Source organism: Petromyzon marinus, chromosome 21 (assembly GCF_048934315.1).
Source record: "Petromyzon marinus isolate PM22_M1 ecotype Great Lakes invasive population chromosome 21, UKy_Petmar_22M1.pri1.0, whole genome shotgun sequence".
Taxonomy (NCBI): Eukaryota; Metazoa; Chordata; class Hyperoartia; order Petromyzontiformes; family Petromyzontidae; genus Petromyzon; species Petromyzon marinus.
In genome coordinates, this window is record NC_133687.1 from 521,411 (window position 1) to 538,662 (window position 17,252).

Genomic DNA, 17,252 nt, shown 5'->3' on the forward strand with positions numbered 1-17,252 from the left:
ACACCGCAACAGATGCTAATTTAAGGCCGAGTCAACCTAGGAGATGTCCAGCACCGTTTCAGATCATCGTCACTGGTATTGGTGGCAATGAGCAGGAATCGAACTCGGGGTCCCTGCCGAGTTTGTAGCGCAGAGCGCTAACCGTTAGTACACTACCACTCCCAATGAGCACAGTGGACTCACACGCATGCACACACGCACGCAATGCGTTCCCTCCCCTACCCCACATGAGACTCACGTGGGCCCCCCAGTGAGAAGCAGGTAGAGGGCCCCCCGGGACAGCTGGGCCCCCCGCACTTGGGAGAGGAGGTGGGGTGGGGTGTGCGGGGTGGCGCCGCACTCCAAGTGCGATTTCAGGAAACTAGTCCAGCGGCGCTGTAGCGTGCGGAGTCCACCCACGTCTCCCTGAGACACAGGGAAACACGGGGATACACGAGGAGACAAAGGAAGACATAGGGACACGGAAAGACACGAGGCAGGTGGATATGGAGACTTTTGGATATACAGATAGGAAGACACAGAGACACGAGAGCACAAACACGAGGAGACAGAGACACACATGTGGACATGAGACACAGGAGACAGACACAAGAAGTGGGAGCCACAACCCAAACACACAAAGACAATTCAACCCGCGCACACACACAATTCACACATGCCTAATTCACAAATACACTGTGCACGCACACACCACCAAACCACACACCATGCACACAAAAACACCTCCCATTCACCACTAAGTGGTTATGATGCCACCACATCGCTTGTGCCAGGCTGTGCACTTTCAGCTTTGAGGCTATATGAAGTGTCGAAGACTCGCTGGCAGAAGTTTCACGGGACAGACCCAACAGGTGCCATGGGTTGACTGACAGAGATGAATGGCAGATGTACCACCTGTGCCCCCTGTATTTTGGACGCCTGGCGCTCTCCTCATTGTTGTGAGCATCGCTACTCTGCCCTCCGTTGTTGCTGGAGGGCGACTGCCTCCAACTGCACATGTAGCGTCCTTCACGAGCCTCCTCCTCTACATAGGCCGATCTTAACACCGCTGGTAAAAGTGATCAGCAAATCCACTAAACTGCACATCCTCCCATACGACATCAGTCCAACTCTTCTCTAGCCCATGGCATGCCCATTTAGCCACCTCTATCCAGCCAAACAGAACCTGCTTGGGCATGCGGTGGCTGGTCATGCAGGCTACATAAACCCAGCCAATGCAGCCTTGCCTGCCGGAGTTCATTGATAGGACTTTGTCCAGATGAAGGATCTGTGAGCTCCTCAGAATCCAGCCTGGTTAAACCCAGGATGGATCGTAAGCAGGCCAGCCTGAATTTTTCAAACCGACGCAAATGTGTTTTTAAAGGGGTTCAAGTTTTGTAAACATACAGAAGAGTGGCCATAACTCTGGCCGAGAAAACCCGGAACGTCACAGGGAGCGGCAGATCAGGTTGCTTCCACACAGCCTTATGCAGCCGATGAATATAAAATGCCACTCGACCAATTTGGAGTGAGATCTCCGCTGCCAAACCAGAGCTGTTCATAAACAAGCTGCTCACGTACGGAAACCTCTCCACTCTCTCCACAACTGTCCCGCCAATGAGGAATTGAAGGGGTGGAGTATTTGATGACATAAAATACTCAGGCAGGTGCTTTGTTTATGTAGGGCTGATGGTAATGCCATATCTCTTATTCTCCAACTCCTGCTCAAACGTGAGTACCAATTACCAAATCATCGGCATATATAACGTGGTTGACCAATATAGGGAGCCATCCCTTGACCGCACCCAGGCATCAATTAGCCTCCCATTGTATCTGTATTAGATTGAAATCCCTCTGGTAGAGTCATGGAAAGCTTCTCTGTCACTCCGCACAATGACTTTGACTCCTGGCAAGGCATCATTAGCCGGGCCTGTTCACCGGGCCTGTCACGAAGGACCATAACTATTGTGAGCAGAGGGTCAGGAACAAACACACACGCCTAGCACACACTCCGTCCGTACACACATGCACAAGTTACAGCGAAAGTTACACAGTTATAATGCGCTGCACAGTTTGTGTGATTCAGAGGTGTGGGAGTGGCACAGACAAGTGGAAAGGCAGCCAGAACTGGCGTTACCAACAATTCTCCAAGCTTTGTGCCCCTATATATAAGGGCGCTGCGGTGGCGAGATGTTAACTCCCTCACCTGGTATATAGGTCGTGGGTTCCATCCTGACCCTGACGCCTGTATATTTCAAGTTTGCATGTCTATCTCCCTGTGGTTGTGTGGATATTTCTCCAGGTCCTCCTGTTTTTCCCTCCACAGTTAGAATCAACAACCCGTGTTCAGAGTATTTGGCTGCTGCTATAAATTTCCACGTGATGAGCCACTCCGTTGAACTATCATTTGTGGCCAGGTCGTTCTGAAAAAGAGCTATATAGCTCAGTGGGTCTTACCTGGTAAAATAAAAAAAAAAACGTTTCATAGTTTAGTATAGTTAAATAGTTTTAATATTGTAATGTTTTTTGGCCAACTCCATTCCTCCAGAGAGGAAACTGGAGCACCACATGCATGCGAGAGGCCAACACCCCATACAGATGGGCCAGGTGGAGATTAGTCCACACTTTGCCGTAGCGCCTTCTCCTGGCGAGACAGGCTACGGGCTCCTCCTCGCTGCCTACCCACGGGAAGGGAGTTTCACAACGTCTGTGTGGTGATCCAACAACTCTCGCTGCTGCTGCTGCTGCCTCCACAATGCTGGATCACTACAAGCAGCCACGTGCAGCGGCACAGCAACCACCACAACGAACGTACAGCCCGTACATCAGACAAATATCCCCCGTGTAGCCTTAACAGGCTGTTGGGGCAAGTGCTGTTAGCGAGCACCTATGAAAATCGGCACGCACACCACGCCCAACCACCTTTGGTTCCCCAGTGGCAATGCTTATACACCGCATTGGGTATTAATTTGAAGCTGAGTAAACCTAGGGGAGGCCCAGGACCAGTCCAGATAATCGTCACTGGTGTTGGCCATGAGTGGGAATCGAACTCAGGTCGCCAGGTTCGTAGTGTAGCGCGCTAACCACTGCACCACCGCTCTCGCTAACCTCTACACACGCACACTCTTAATCTTGCACATACACACATTCTCTCCACCTGGCTCTTACCTTGCACACACACACATTCTCTCTACCTGGAGAGAGGTAATGCTGCAATGAGCTCCTGAACTTTATTTTCTTACAATTTGGACAACTTCTGGGGTCATATCTGTTACCTTTCTCTTGGTGGATGTCTTGTGAGTACTTACGTGTCTTCTTCTTGAATGTTATATTTGTAGTTATGGTATTGTAATGACAGGGTGACACCTGCTGGCCTGGGAAGGGATTCACGGGTACGGCCACAGAGGTAACAACCAATCAGGGAAGGTGTATCTGGGACAAAAGTAACAGGTGGGGCTAGCCGAGACACTCCGGGAACCTATCGAAGGTTCCACGAGAGGGCGTGAAGGGAGGCGGGGCCTAACCACGCCTGGGGGGATATATAAGGGGGAGCGGACCCGGAGCTCGGGGCTCGTGTGTGGGGATCCTGGGTCCTGCGTGTCGCTGTTCACCGACATCTTTTTCCGTCGTCCGGCCAAGTGGAAGATCTCCTGCATGGGTTCCATCGCCGTCATCGTCACGCCGCCAGCCAGCGGCAAAGACGAGTGAGGGTGAAGGAACCACGCCGAGTGATCGGCTGTGCATGTAGCCAGTAAGGGTGTTATTGCCTAGAGTATATTCAGTGGAGGAAGAACCAGTGTTGGCCTGTGTTGTGCCCAGTGTGAGTAATATAGAAGTACCCTCTATACGACGTGTCGTGGAAGTCACTCATTACAGTATGATTTTGATGGTAGTGAGGCCTTGTCATCCTTGTGTGTAGGCAAGTCCTGACTATCCTAGATCGGCCTAGCCTAGGCCTGAGATTAAACACCCCCCCCCCCCAATTCGCTCTTTTATCTCATGTCTCTGTTGCTTTCTCTGTGTTTATTTTCCGTGTTATTTGTCAATATTTAGTTGATGTCATTTTGTCTTGTAATACTGCATTAGGCCTCGAAGGCCTAGCATCTAGGCAAGCCTGCCGTTGTAAGCCTTGCTCCTTCTGAGTTGCTTTCTATCACTTTTCACTTCCATTTATACTGTTGTGTTTGTTGCCCTCTGACCATAGTGGGTTGTGTGTGCTCTCCTCTCCACACCCCATTGGTGCTTGACTGTAGTGTGTCCCGACCCATATACACAAAATAATAACTGCAGTAGTGATTAATACATCTAGTACTCATTGTTTTTTTCGGTAAAGGCACGTATGTAGAAATACAATAAAATTATATTAAAACAAAAACAATCACGACGTTTCGATCACAACGCAAGCGATCTTCATCAGGTGTCAAGAACAAATCCCGGAGGTAAATACAACAAAAAGATGAGAGACGAGAATTCAACAAACCTGAAAAAACATGTGAAGCACATCCAGTCAGGCCAACAACACAGTTAGACACTTCCTGGCGGACCACGAATTTCAGAAGAGTGTTAAATTTCGTGTTCAACCTTTGGATTGCACATACCAGCATAGATAGAATGAAAAATACGAGGTACACGGTCAGTAGAAATACATATACAAGTCCACCAAGAGGTAAGGAGGGAGGAAAGACGGACAAGGAGGCAGAGAGAGAGAAAGAGAGGGGGCAGCTCAAAAAAGGACCACCTCTTGTAAATACAAAACGGCAGCTCAAAAAATGACCACCTCTTGTAATTATGTGTAAGATGTGCCCTTTTTTGAGCTGCCGTTTTGTATTTTTTGTTTTAATATAATTTTATTGTATTTCTACATACGTGACTTTACCGAAAAAACCAATGAGTAATTTTATGCAGTCACGAAAGCTTTAATACTTTATTAATACATCTAGTGTTAGGTATTGTTATGGTGCTGTTAGGCTGTTGATGCAGTGGTGTTAGGGTACAGGATTGTTAGTATAACACTGTGTTATAGTTTTGTTATAATTAAAACTTGTATTGGCCACTTACATGAGCGTAACAGCTGCTGGAAAGTCAACTGCTGCAGCTGCCGTGTGCAACTCAACGCCGGCTTTGCAACGCAGCGGTGTCCGGAGCTTGCCTCGTCGAATATAACCATCGAGGAATATGCGGATGCACTTGTGCAGACGTCATCCCAGCTCGTGAAATCACATGTGCTGCCAAGGTTAGCGGCAAGGCGGTGTTCTACATCTCGACCGAGTCTGCAGTGAACCGTGCTGTGGAGACTGGACTCTTGTGTCGGCGGACTGTTCGTGCAGCTTGAGCCACCGACATCTCCAACCACAAGGATTGTTCTCTACAATGTTTCCATGTACATCCCTGATGAAATGCTGAGAGAGCACATCGTCAAGCTTGGCAAGATCACGTCACCTTTCTTCCCGGTCCCTATCAGGACCAAGATTCCAAGGCTAAAACATGTGCTTTCCTCTCGATGCCACATACAAATGCTGCCCATTTCTCAAAAATCGGTTCGAAGCAAGCTTCATTGTGAATTTTTAGGATATTGCTCACATAATTTACTATGCTGCCAACATGCTTAAGTGCAACGGTTGTGGAAGGCATGGGCATATCCGCAAGAACTGTCCCACTCCCAGGGCCATCAATAATATGGGGGAAACTATAAGATAAAACAAATTTGAGAGTGGTGAAATTGTGGTGGAGCCTGCAAACAAAAGCACAGAGGTGCAGCAAGAACCGGTGGAAGCAGTGCTGCATCCTCAGGCTGCGACTCCCTTTGCCAAACGTCGGCTCCCACTCCCGAATTGAGTATATTGATAGAAAATGAAGTATCACTTGCCCTGCGCTGTCTTACAAGAGGAAGCTCAACAGATCTGGTTCCAGTTCACAAGAAACAGAGACGGAGGTGGTGGACGCAGACAGCGACATCCCTCCACTGGAGTCAAGAGGAAGAACCTCATAGCAATAAGGAGAGTGATGGGGTCATTGCTCAGAAGACAACAGTAATGCACATGCCTCAGTGGAAAAAGGGGGACACAAGAAGAACCGTCAAACAGCAGCCACCCCTGCCAAATAAGTGCATGATTCTGGTTGAAATTGAGTTCTCAAATACTCAAGTTGAACAGCTAACATGTGTGAAGGAACCGATGCCAGATGTGCAAGATGACAAGGCCACATCAACATGAGGGAATGATGAAAATTAGGTGACATTCGAAGCCTCAATGAATGCTTAAACAAAGCTTTTGATCTCTCCAGGGGATACATGCTCAGACAGCACCCAGCTAAATGATGCCGAGGATGGGGGTGAATCTGATGCCTGGGAAGGAGAAGCAGCAGTAGCAACTCCTGAGGAGCGGCACGATGTGAATGATGACACCCAAGAGCGCCAGGAAGATAATGGGGACATGAACCCAGAGGAGCAGCACGATGTGGGCGAGCCTCAAAAGCGCCCTGAGAATCATGGGGAAGTAAACCCAAAGGAGCAGCAGAACGTGGGCGATATGCAAGAGTGCCCAGAAAGTCATGGGGACGTGAACCCGGATTTAGTTTCTGCCAACTGCTTTGCAGCAAATAATAATAGGGTTTTTCCCCCTTTTTTCTGGCAACAAAACTGAAACCTTTTTACAAGGATTCATGTCTGCATTAACCACAATACCTGCAGTCAAAATGCAAACAAAAAACACACTATGATAATATATGCATTGAAACTGATTGGTCCACACCAAATAGTGCAAGGACATCCGTGGTGCTAACATTAAAAAAACGCCACTTTTTTTCAAATTTTCTTGTTGTGGTTTTCACACCTGATGATGATTGCTTGTGTTGCAGTCGAAACGTCGTGATAATTTTATTGTTTTATATTTTTATTATTTATTGTTTCCCTTCTACGTGACTTTACCGAAAGAACCAAGAATATACTGCTGGTCAGGCTTAGAGATGCTGAAGCCAGATGTCTGGTGGCGGTTGCAGCCATAGAAGTTGATCTAAGAACCTGTAATAGACGTGACCTCTACCTCATGATGGTACATCACATCCATCAAATGCCACTCAGCAGCCATAAATATATGCCTGGGGGCAGATGCTTAGTGTGAGCCCAAAGAAGCTTGGGGATCTAAGCTTGAAGGTCACCCAACAGTATCTGGCGAGGTTTGAAGACAGAGGCTCCAGGTGCCCTCACTGCAGAGAGGAGGAGAGCCTATCCCACGTGTTCCTTGAGTGCAGGAGCCTACACTTCTTGTTACAACTGCTGAATAACCTGCTGCTCAAGTTAGGGCTGGAATTCTATCCCAAGCTCTTTATCCTGGGCCGCAACTCTACTGGCAACGAGGGCATTTGGGAGCTGCTGTTTAGTTCCCTGCTGAGCTACGAGCGAGGCTCAAACTGGATTTACAATTTGTGCTCTTAACTAACACAGTACCTGAATTTTGTTCACAATTGGGGCGTTGATGGGGTGCTCTGCTCAGTGGATAAATTGGTGCCGCACATATAGGCTTTGTATTGTACACACGGTGGCTTTCAATAATCACAGTTGCTTAATATTGAGTAAAAATAACTGAAATGATAAACGGACACCCGATCATGTATTTGATGGACTTGAGACGTTTAACTCTCCACCTGACTCTCACCTTGCACACAGACACACGCAAACTCTCCACCTTGCACACACGCACGCTCTCCACCTCACTCTCACCTTGTATACGCACAAACATGCACGCTCTCCAACTAGCGCTCACCTTGCACATACACGCATGTTCTCCACCTCATTCTCACCTTGCACACGCGTGCCACGCGTGCCACCCTGGGCCGCGTGTAGAAGTCGTACTCCTTGGCCGTTTCACTGAAGAAGAAGTAAATCTTATCGTCGTCCTCGTCGTCATCGTCGTCCTCGTCGCCATTGTCACCATCTCCGCCATCGGCACCACCGTCATCGTCTTCTCTCACAAACGCCGATCCAGCAAAAGTGGGTTCTGAAAGCAAACATCATCGTCTTTCACCACCATCGTTAACGTGAGCGTCTTCTTCATCTCATCATCACCGTGGTCATTTTATACTCAACTCCATCACCACCACCGTCATTGGCATCACTTTATACTGAATGACATCACCACCACCATCACTGTGGTTTTCTGTATCGACACAAGCACTGCTTCCCCCCTATGTTCCGTTTGGAATTGATAAAAGCTACCATACTGCCTCTACTTGATTACTGTGACATCGTGTATAAATCAGCCCAAGTACTGTACTGAAGAAGCTTGATTCCATCTATCACGCGGCCTTAAGATTTGCATTGAACTGCCCATATAGGACTCACCACTGTGATCTCTACATTGGGTCAAACTTAACATCTCTCAATGTTCGACGGCTTGTGCACCAGATCTTATTTATTCACGATGTACTTACAAAAAATTCCACAGACTATCTGTTGGATCTCCTCTCTGTTTCAAAAAACAAATTTGATCTCAGGTCTTCGCTCATTTACCAGCTTCACATTCCCTATTGCCGTACAAAACTGGAGGAAGGGCCTTTGCTATTGATGCTCCCAGGGTCTGGAATGCTATTGCCAATAAACTGCAACTTGAATCACTACCTATGAGATCTTCACTCAAAACTAGCTCAAAACTAGCTGCCACTGCTATTCAGTGGCCTAAAATTAAATAAAATGTTTCGCTCCAGATGACCGCTGCAAAGTATTATCTGTATTTTGATTTAGTGTGCTGATCTTAAAGGTGCATTGAAAAATTTGATACTCCGACTGATGCTCCTGTTGTTGTGGAGTGACTCATGCAGCCAGCTATGGCTCTAGGGTTTGGTATTACATGTTGTTTATGTCGTTTATTGTGAAAATTCGGTCACAGTTCCTATCATCACTGTTACATTGCTTTTATGGATTTATTTTGGTGATTTCGAAAAGTTTTTGGTTTGGCCATGTTTGTTTGTTGTAGTAGGAGTTAGACTGATGGCCTTAATATAAGTTGACTTGTGGTTGTTGTTGTTTGACTTGCATCCCACTGGGATTTTTGCACACAGCGTTGGTGTATGGTGCTTTTTCAGGAATATTTTGCTGTTTTTTCCTGGCTTTTATGTTTGCACAGTCACAGAGTCACTTTAAGATGTTTTCTTGTTCATGTTTTTGTTTGTTGCAGTTGCACCCGATTCAAGAGTCGAATGGCTCACAGGGCTATACCAAATAAATGAAACTGAAACTATACTCAACACCACCACTGCCATCATCGTCAAGAGTTCATACCACATACACCCCCACACCACACCATATATTTCAGCATGCATGGTTCACAAGAGTGAGCGAGCAAGTGGGCGGGTGAGTGAACAAGTGGTGGAGCAAGTGGGCAAATGAGTGAGCAGGCAGGTGGGTGAGTGAGTAGATGAGTGATAGAGTGGATGAGTAAGTGAGTGAGAGGATGTGTGAGCATGTGAAGGAGTGAGTGGTGGAGTGAGAGAGTGAATATGCGAGTGGGCAAGCAAGTGAGTGGGTGAGTAGATGAGTGAATGGGTGAGTGAGCGAGTGGGTGAGCGAGTGGGCAGGCGAGTGAGTGAGTGGGCAAGCGAGCACGTGGGTCAGTGGATGAGTGAGCAGGTGAGTGAGCGAGTAGGTGAGCAAGTGGGCAGGCAAATGAGTGAGCTAGTAAGTCAGCAAGTGAGTGAGTGAATGAGTCGGAGAATGAGTGAGAAAATGAGTGAGCGAGTGGGTTACTGGGTGAGCGAGTGGGCAGGCGAGTGGGCAGGTGATTGAGTGAGTCAGTAAGTGTGCGGGTGAGTAAGCAAGTTGCAAACCGTTGAGCCAGCTGGAAAGTGGCTCAGTCTTGAGGTGGGGTCGCGATCCCATAGAGCGAGCGATCACTGACTCCGAGCCCAGGAAGTTACTCACAGTCGCTGTATACAGGTCTCCGTCTGGCACACACACACACAGAGAGGTCCCCCGGGTAGCCTTCACAGGCTGTCGGGGAAAGTGCTGTTAACGAGCACTTATGGTGGGGTCAGCTCTGCACCCATCCGCCTTTGTGTTCCCAATAGACTTCAGTGGTGATGTTTACACACTCCACCAAGTACTAATTTAAGGCTGAGTCGACCTAGAGAAGGCATAGGACCGGTTAAGATACTCGTCACCGATGTTGGTTGTGGGCAAGAATCGAACTCGGGTCGCCGGGTACGTAGCGCGGTGCAGCACTAACTGCTGCACCACCGCTGCGCACTCTGGACGAACACGTGTGTATACAACACACACGTGGAAATAATAACGGCAGCAGCTGCCTCTGATCATCTCTTGGTGGTGATGTCACCACGGTACTTGTGCCAGGCTAGGTGCACGTTGAGGCCATCGCGTGAAGCGAGGAAGGCTCGCTGATGGCAGCAAGCGCTGTGGGTTGCACGTTGCCGTAGTCACCGTCCATGAGAGATGAGAAGGGCTGCGTCGGGTGGTAAGGACACCGGCCCCGGCCCGCCTCCGTGGGAAACAACAGCTGCAGTGAGCGCATATCCTACATTTGCACACACACGTATACATGCACACGTGTACAAAACAAACATCCCCGCATAGCCTGAACAGACTGTTGGTTTAGAACAGAACAGTTTATTTAGAATTCCCCTGTGAGCTAAGAGGCTCTTGAATAGAGTTTCATCAACAACAAAACAACTAAAATTAAAAACACAACGCTTGCAACAGGTCGCATAAAAATTATAAATACAATAAATACAGCAATGAAAAAAGTCAACAACTTTTATTTTTTTACAATATATTACTTAATTATTAATTAAATATTTCACTAAAGTGAACTTTAAGATTAGAGAAACATTGCAAAATAGTGCATCTAGAGTGAGGAATAAGATTCGATAAAATATTGCAAAACGAGAATTGAAACGCCTTTGGTAAAATAGTTTTCCCGTGCAAACAACAAATTTCAAGTAACACTAGTAATCATACCAATCACCATGACACTGCACACATTACAACGGGACTCATATACAAAATATATCATCTACTTATTTCAGCAGTGGCAGATTGGGAGAAATGCACTTGAAAGAAGTGATTTAAGATGATTGAGTGAAGATAGTGACTGTAAATCAAGTTTTGTGGTGATATTATTCCAGAGACTAGGGATGGCCACTGAGAATGCCTGTTTACCAAAACCTGTTTCGTACCTACGAACATTCAACAAAAACAATGATGAGCTCCTCAGGTTAGGTATGGCATCCCGTGGTGTCAACAGATCCAACAAATATTCTGCTGAATTGGAACTAAGGACATTTTGAATAAACAAAGCCTGGTGAATGATTCTGCGATCATGGAGGGATGCTAGGCCAGTCTCTCTATATAGGTCACACTGATGAGTTTTCTAAGGGGCATACAGAGCAAATCTTAGAGCCGAATTATATATTGGGTTGGTGCAGTGTTGATAGCAATAGCAAGCACCTATGAAGGCCAGCACAGCATACGAGGGAGTGGGTGGCAATGTTTGAGGCTGAGTCGATCTAGGGGAGGCCTAGGACCAGTTTTGATCATCGTCACTAGTGTTGGCCATGAGCGGGAATCGAACTCGGGTCCACGGGTTCATAGCGCAGCCCGCTAACTGCTACACTACCACTCCCACCATTGTACAAACAACAACAGCAACAACACCCGCCATTCGCGATGAAGTGGCGGTGACATCAGAACGGTGCTTGTACCAGGCCAGGTACACTTTGAGGCCACGTGAAGTGTCAAAGGCTCGCTGAAGGAGGTCACGGGACAGACCCAGGTGGCATGGGTTAACTTAGATGACTGGCAGATGCACCAGCTGTGCCCCCTACTGTGCGAACTTGCTGTATTTTATCTGCCAGAAACTCTGGTTGCGGTTATGAGCATCGCTCCTCTACCCTCCGTTGTTGTTGGAGAGCAACTGCCTCCAACTGATCAGTAGGGTCCTTTATGAGCCTCCTCCATAGAGGCCTGTCTTGACATCGCTGGTACTAGTCTTCCGCAAGTCCACTCAGCTCCACATCCTCCGGTACTGCATCAGTCCATCTCTTCTCCAGCCCGTATCATGTATGTTTAGCCCTCTCTATCCGGCCAAACAGAAGCTGCTTGGGCATGCGGTGGCTGAGTATGCGGGCTACATGACCCAGACAACGCAGCCTTGTCTTCCACAGGAGCTCACTGATGGAAGGATCGTAGGAAGGATCGTAGGGAGATCAGCGTAAATGTTTCTAACCAGAGTAGATGTTCCATTAGAGGGGTCCACATTTCACAAGCATAGAAAAGGGAGGATATGACTGTGGCCAAGCAGACCCGAAGCTTCGTGTGGAGCGACAGACTAGGTAGCTTCCACACTGCTACACAGCTGATGAAAAGATAATGCCGCTTGACTGATTCGGAGTGAGACCTATGCTGTCAAACCGGAGCCGGTTATGAGCACACTGCCCAGGTATGGAAAACTTTCACTCTCTCCACAATTACCCCATCACCAATTGTGAGTTGTGTGGATAGAGTGTCTGATGGCACAAAATACCCAGGCAGGTGTTTAGTTTTGGTGGGGCTGATGATAAGGCCCCACCTCTTTTAGTGGCACGCTCCAGGTTCTGCAGTAATGCCTCCAACTTCCCCTCTGAGTGAGCAGCAATCACCAGATCATCAGTATACATGTGTAGTGAGTCTAACTGAGTCGCAGACGTTGTCTTGGGAGCAACATTATTCAAAACTCAACGTAACATAACAACCTACACTTGGGTGTTAAATGCTCATCTAGCCACGCTACGGCAGAACTAGACACGGTTCACTATCCCGGCCCGGACCACAATCTGGGTCCCGGACCGCATGGCTAGACGCTTACCCGACAAGTATCTTCATCACCAGCAACACGAAGAACCCTGAGCCCCTCACGGGGCCCCCGTTATATCAGACTGGGCTGGGGCTGGCTCCGCCCCTCGCCCCGCCCACCTTCCAGATCTCTCGAGCTCTTTCCCGAAGGCTCCCCAGGAGCTCTTTTATAGCACGTGACCGCCCAGCGGCCCCCGTCTACCGGTGGCCCCCCGCCAATATCATCCAGTCACGTGTCGGCAGGTCAGCCAGCATATCATGCCCTAACGTAACCCTGGCTGGCTGATACTCCCTCTCGCTCCCTCGCAGGGAGCCCGCATCGCACATTGTACGTGGTGCCTCCACGCTGACCAGTGCTCACCCAAACCCCGCTCGGGCTGGTACTACGCCCAGTAAGCAGGCTACACATAATGCCAACACATTATCCGCCGTGGCTTCGTAAGCCCGGCACCACACAGTGACAATCACAGTCACGACACATATGATGATTAACCAATAGGGAGCCATCCCTTGACCACACCTGGGCATCAATCAGCCTCCCATTGTATCTGTACCAGATGGAAATTCCTTCCTCCAGTACAGCCATCGAAGGCTTCACGAACGACGTAGTCGAAATAGATATTAAATAATATTGGAGCCAGAGGACATCCCTGTCGCACCCCAAGGTGAATAGGGAATGGCTCTGACTCCTGGACAAGTAGTTTTACCCGGACCTGCTCACCATCATGAAGGTCCTTAATGATTGTGAGCAGAGTCAGGGACTCTGAAAGCATAAAGAACAACCCAGAGCCCAGGTCTACTGATGGTATTATAGGCATTGACCACGTCAATAAAACAGAGATGTAGGTCCTGTTGGAATTCCATACACCTCTGCTGTAGCAGATGGACAGAATATATGGCATATGTGCAGGACTGTCCTTTCCTACAAGCCTGAGCCTCTCCTTCCCAGAACCTTTCCCGGCATACTGAGGAGGGAGATGTCCCTGTAGCTGATACAGTCTGTGCGGTCCCCCTTCTTAAAGAGGGGGACCACTAGGGCATCCTCCCAATCCTGCAGAACCCGTCCAGTAGTCCAGACTGTTATTATGATGTCATATAGGGCTATCTGCACACAAATGCCACCCTCCCTCAGCATTTTGCTTGGGAGATCTTCTCTCCCTGGTGCTTTTCCTGGTCTCAGACTCTGGATAGCCTTCTGTACTTCCTCAACAGATGGCACTTCAGCCAGCTACTCCAGGGGGTAACTACTTCCAATATTTGAGGCACCGCAGCCTCATCTGGTTCATCCCTACTTCGATGATATTTTCCAGGTTGAGGGATTTACCCTGCCCCAAGACCTTACAGAAATACATACCTATTCCTGAGGGTCGGAGATCGGATCATCTTCCTTTCCTCTAATGATGGTGATAGGTGTGGTGCTGCAAGTTATTTTTTTTTTTAAAGACTTATTTGTGATCGCGGGCTATGGAGGCAACCACCCATCCTTGCTGTGCCGCACGGCTCTTCGAACCTCCGAGCGAAGGCTGTTTTGTAAGCATTTTCTCACGTGGGATGCTGTAGACAGTGACAGTGGGCCTGTAGCCTTTTCTCAGCAGCCGGAACACCTCCTCTGTCAGCCAGGGTCTATGGCGAGATTTGGTCCGTGCACCCAAAGCAGCCATTGCAACTGCATGAGCCACAGTCTTAAACCTCATCCATGTCCCCTCAGCATCAGGAGGAGTGGGGGACGATACCAACCTCAGCTGCAAAGGATGATGAAATGATCACTTGCAACTTTCATCAGCTAGCTGAGATCAAGCCACTTTGGGTTTAAATGGGGTCCTGGATGTATACCCACTACTGGAGTGGAAGAATGGCAAGCGCATCTTACAGATGACAAGCCGATGGTCAGTGGGCAGATCAACTCCACGGTAGGTCCTTGTGTCAAGGACATGGGCCCATATCCGCTGTTCCGTCACTATATAGTTGAGCAGATGTTCTTGCTTGGACCCGGCGGCGTGCATCCATGATGTGTGGCTGTGCTGATGCCGGAACAGCGTGTTGGTAAGTACAAGCCCATGGGTTACACAAAAGTCTAGTAGCCTCCTACCGTTGTTGTTTAACTGATCTTGCCCATACCTTCCGATTACTCCAGACCAGGTGCCAGCATCATGACCCACTCAGGCATCAAAATCACCCAACAGGATGACTCTATCCTGAGGGGCCACTTTAGCTAGCACCTGTGACAGGAGGTCATAGAAGACATCTGACTCATTGGCCTTGCCTGCATCCCTCCACTGATGTTTATCTTCGCTGGGGGAATAAGTAACCACGACCATTACTCCTCACTTCTGGTTGATGGGAAGGTGAGCCCACAGTAACCTGGGGCTTACAGTTTTCCACACCTCACCACCATGCTCCTACACCCCCTTCGTATATTTGTTCAAAAGAAGAGACACTCCGTGTTGTTTGGCAGTCTTCTGCCCCGAGTAGAGGACTGTCCAGCCCTCATGGTGGTAGGAGCCAGAGCCAGTCCACCGGACCTCCTGAATACCACAGAGGTCCAGCTCCCAACAGAGGAGTGGCAGCCTCTCCTCCGCAGTGAGCATTCGAACATTCCACGTGGCCACCCACAATGGCTTTTTGCTGTTTCTGGAGGAATCCTGAAGGTAAAGATTGGAGTCTCCTGGTTTCGCCAAATGGGGTTTGGACAAGAGACGTCCTAGATGCCTGTCCCTCTGAGGCATCCGGCACAAGCTTCGTTCTATATTCTTCATGTGGTTTCGTAGTAATTAATAGAAGGTGGAGGGGTTACCAGCCTCTTGCACCCATCCAGAGCCCCCGTTTGGTCGCTGTGCTGGCTACAAGCGCCATGAAGAGGTATAGCCGATTTTGGAATTGGCCTTCCCTCCATTGCATTGCTCACATCCATCACAGCGTTGCTGTCCGGCACCAGCGAGGAGGTAGGGGGTTGTTTTCGCCTGCACACATACATACATGTACACAAGTGTACACATGTGTCGTGATGCCGACACACGTTCTTGCTTTACCATGAGCCTTTATTTTATACACAACGCTAATTCTAGCCCCACGCTTTAGTTCATGATGCTTGTACTTCATCTTCTCTCCAACCGTCCCTTCCCCTTGTGCTCTACGCTTTTATATTCCTCGAACCCCCTTTCTCGAAGTTTCGCTCACCCAATTTCCTCCAGCCAATCCTTGTCCTCTTTGCCGAATGGTTGTCAACCATTACCCATACAGTCTACCCTCGTTTTCCCACATTTTACCTTTGAATTTTCCTTCTAATCAGTTTAATTCTCACCATAACAATTGCTCTTTGAGCCCTCCCTGCACCAATCAGAGGCCCCTAACACACTACCTGACTGTCCGTCTGCATGCGTACCACATCGGGCAAGTGGTCTATTGTTTTGGTCTTTACACATGTGCAAAGACAGACCCCCTACACAGACACCACGGGTCACTCACCCCACACTCGCCAAATACTCACCCCCACCCGCGCCACTCACCACGTATGTACACTGGGGGTCGAAGGCGTGCGTGCCGCATGTGTACAGGTGGGACGCGTTCACGAAGTGCAGCACGCGCACAAAGTTAAGGCACTCCCTCTGCAAAGACAAAGACCCCCCGTGTAGCCCACACAGACTGCTGGGGCAAGTGCTGTTAGCGAGTAGCAGCACCTGCAAAGGCCGGCGTGGCACACAAGGGAGTGGGTGGCCAGCACTACGACTGGCCACCTTTGTCATTCGAATGGAAACGTTAACTACACACCGCACCAGGTACTTATTTGAGGCTGAGTCGACCACACCCAGGAACGATTCAGATAATCGTCGCTGGTGTTGGCTATGAGTGAAAATTAAACTTGGGTCGCACACACACGGGGTCACAGAAAGAAGGCATGTGACTACTCAGCCACCATGGGAAACACGATGTGGTTATGGTAAAAGCCATTTGTTATACTGCCATCTCCTGGCCACCTTCTTGCAGCCCGGTGGGATTGAGATTTTCAGAAATCTCTGTCATCCCCCACAGAGATTCACAGGCGTGCACCACAACATCTGCCAATGCTACAGACACTGATGATGATGTGAGCAAAGGTGTTGGTAGTGGATTTTATTATATAAGTAGTGGTGATGGTCATTGTCATGATGATGGTGATGAGAATGGTGGTGGTAGTGATGTTGGTGGTGATCGGGGTGGTTGTAATATGATGGTGGTGATGGTTGAAATTATATGATGGTGGTGGTGGCGGTGGTGTTAGTGTTATTGGTGGCACCTCAGGGTGTCTCCCTTTCCTTATGCACTCCTCTTTGCTGGCAGTCGTGGCATTCCACACAATCTGTTACACCGCACACACCAGATACATCACAAAGACAAAGGTCCCCCGTGTAGCCTACACAGACTTTTGGGGCCAGTGCTGTTTGCGAGCACCTATGAA

General features: G+C 48.7%; 1 protein-coding gene across 4 annotated transcripts in view; it reads right to left on the bottom strand.

The window, feature by feature from the left end:
- Positions 1 to 17,252, bottom strand: part of LOC103091736 (semaphorin-4C) — a 48,350-nt gene that overhangs the window by 16,475 nt on the left and 14,623 nt on the right. For all 4 annotated transcript variants that reach the window (XM_032958478.2, XM_076068384.1, XM_076068385.1 and 1 more), the window contains 6 exons: positions 17,091 to 17,153; positions 16,324 to 16,422; positions 10,409 to 10,502; positions 9,799 to 9,915; positions 7,777 to 7,973; positions 239 to 405 (listed from right to left, as the gene is read on the bottom strand). In XM_032958478.2, coding sequence (XP_032814369.2) covers positions 239 to 405; positions 7,777 to 7,973; positions 9,799 to 9,915; positions 10,409 to 10,502; positions 16,324 to 16,422; positions 17,091 to 17,153 — 737 coding nt within the window. The remainder of the gene's footprint in view (positions 1 to 238; positions 406 to 7,776; positions 7,974 to 9,798; positions 9,916 to 10,408; positions 10,503 to 16,323; positions 16,423 to 17,090; positions 17,154 to 17,252) is intronic.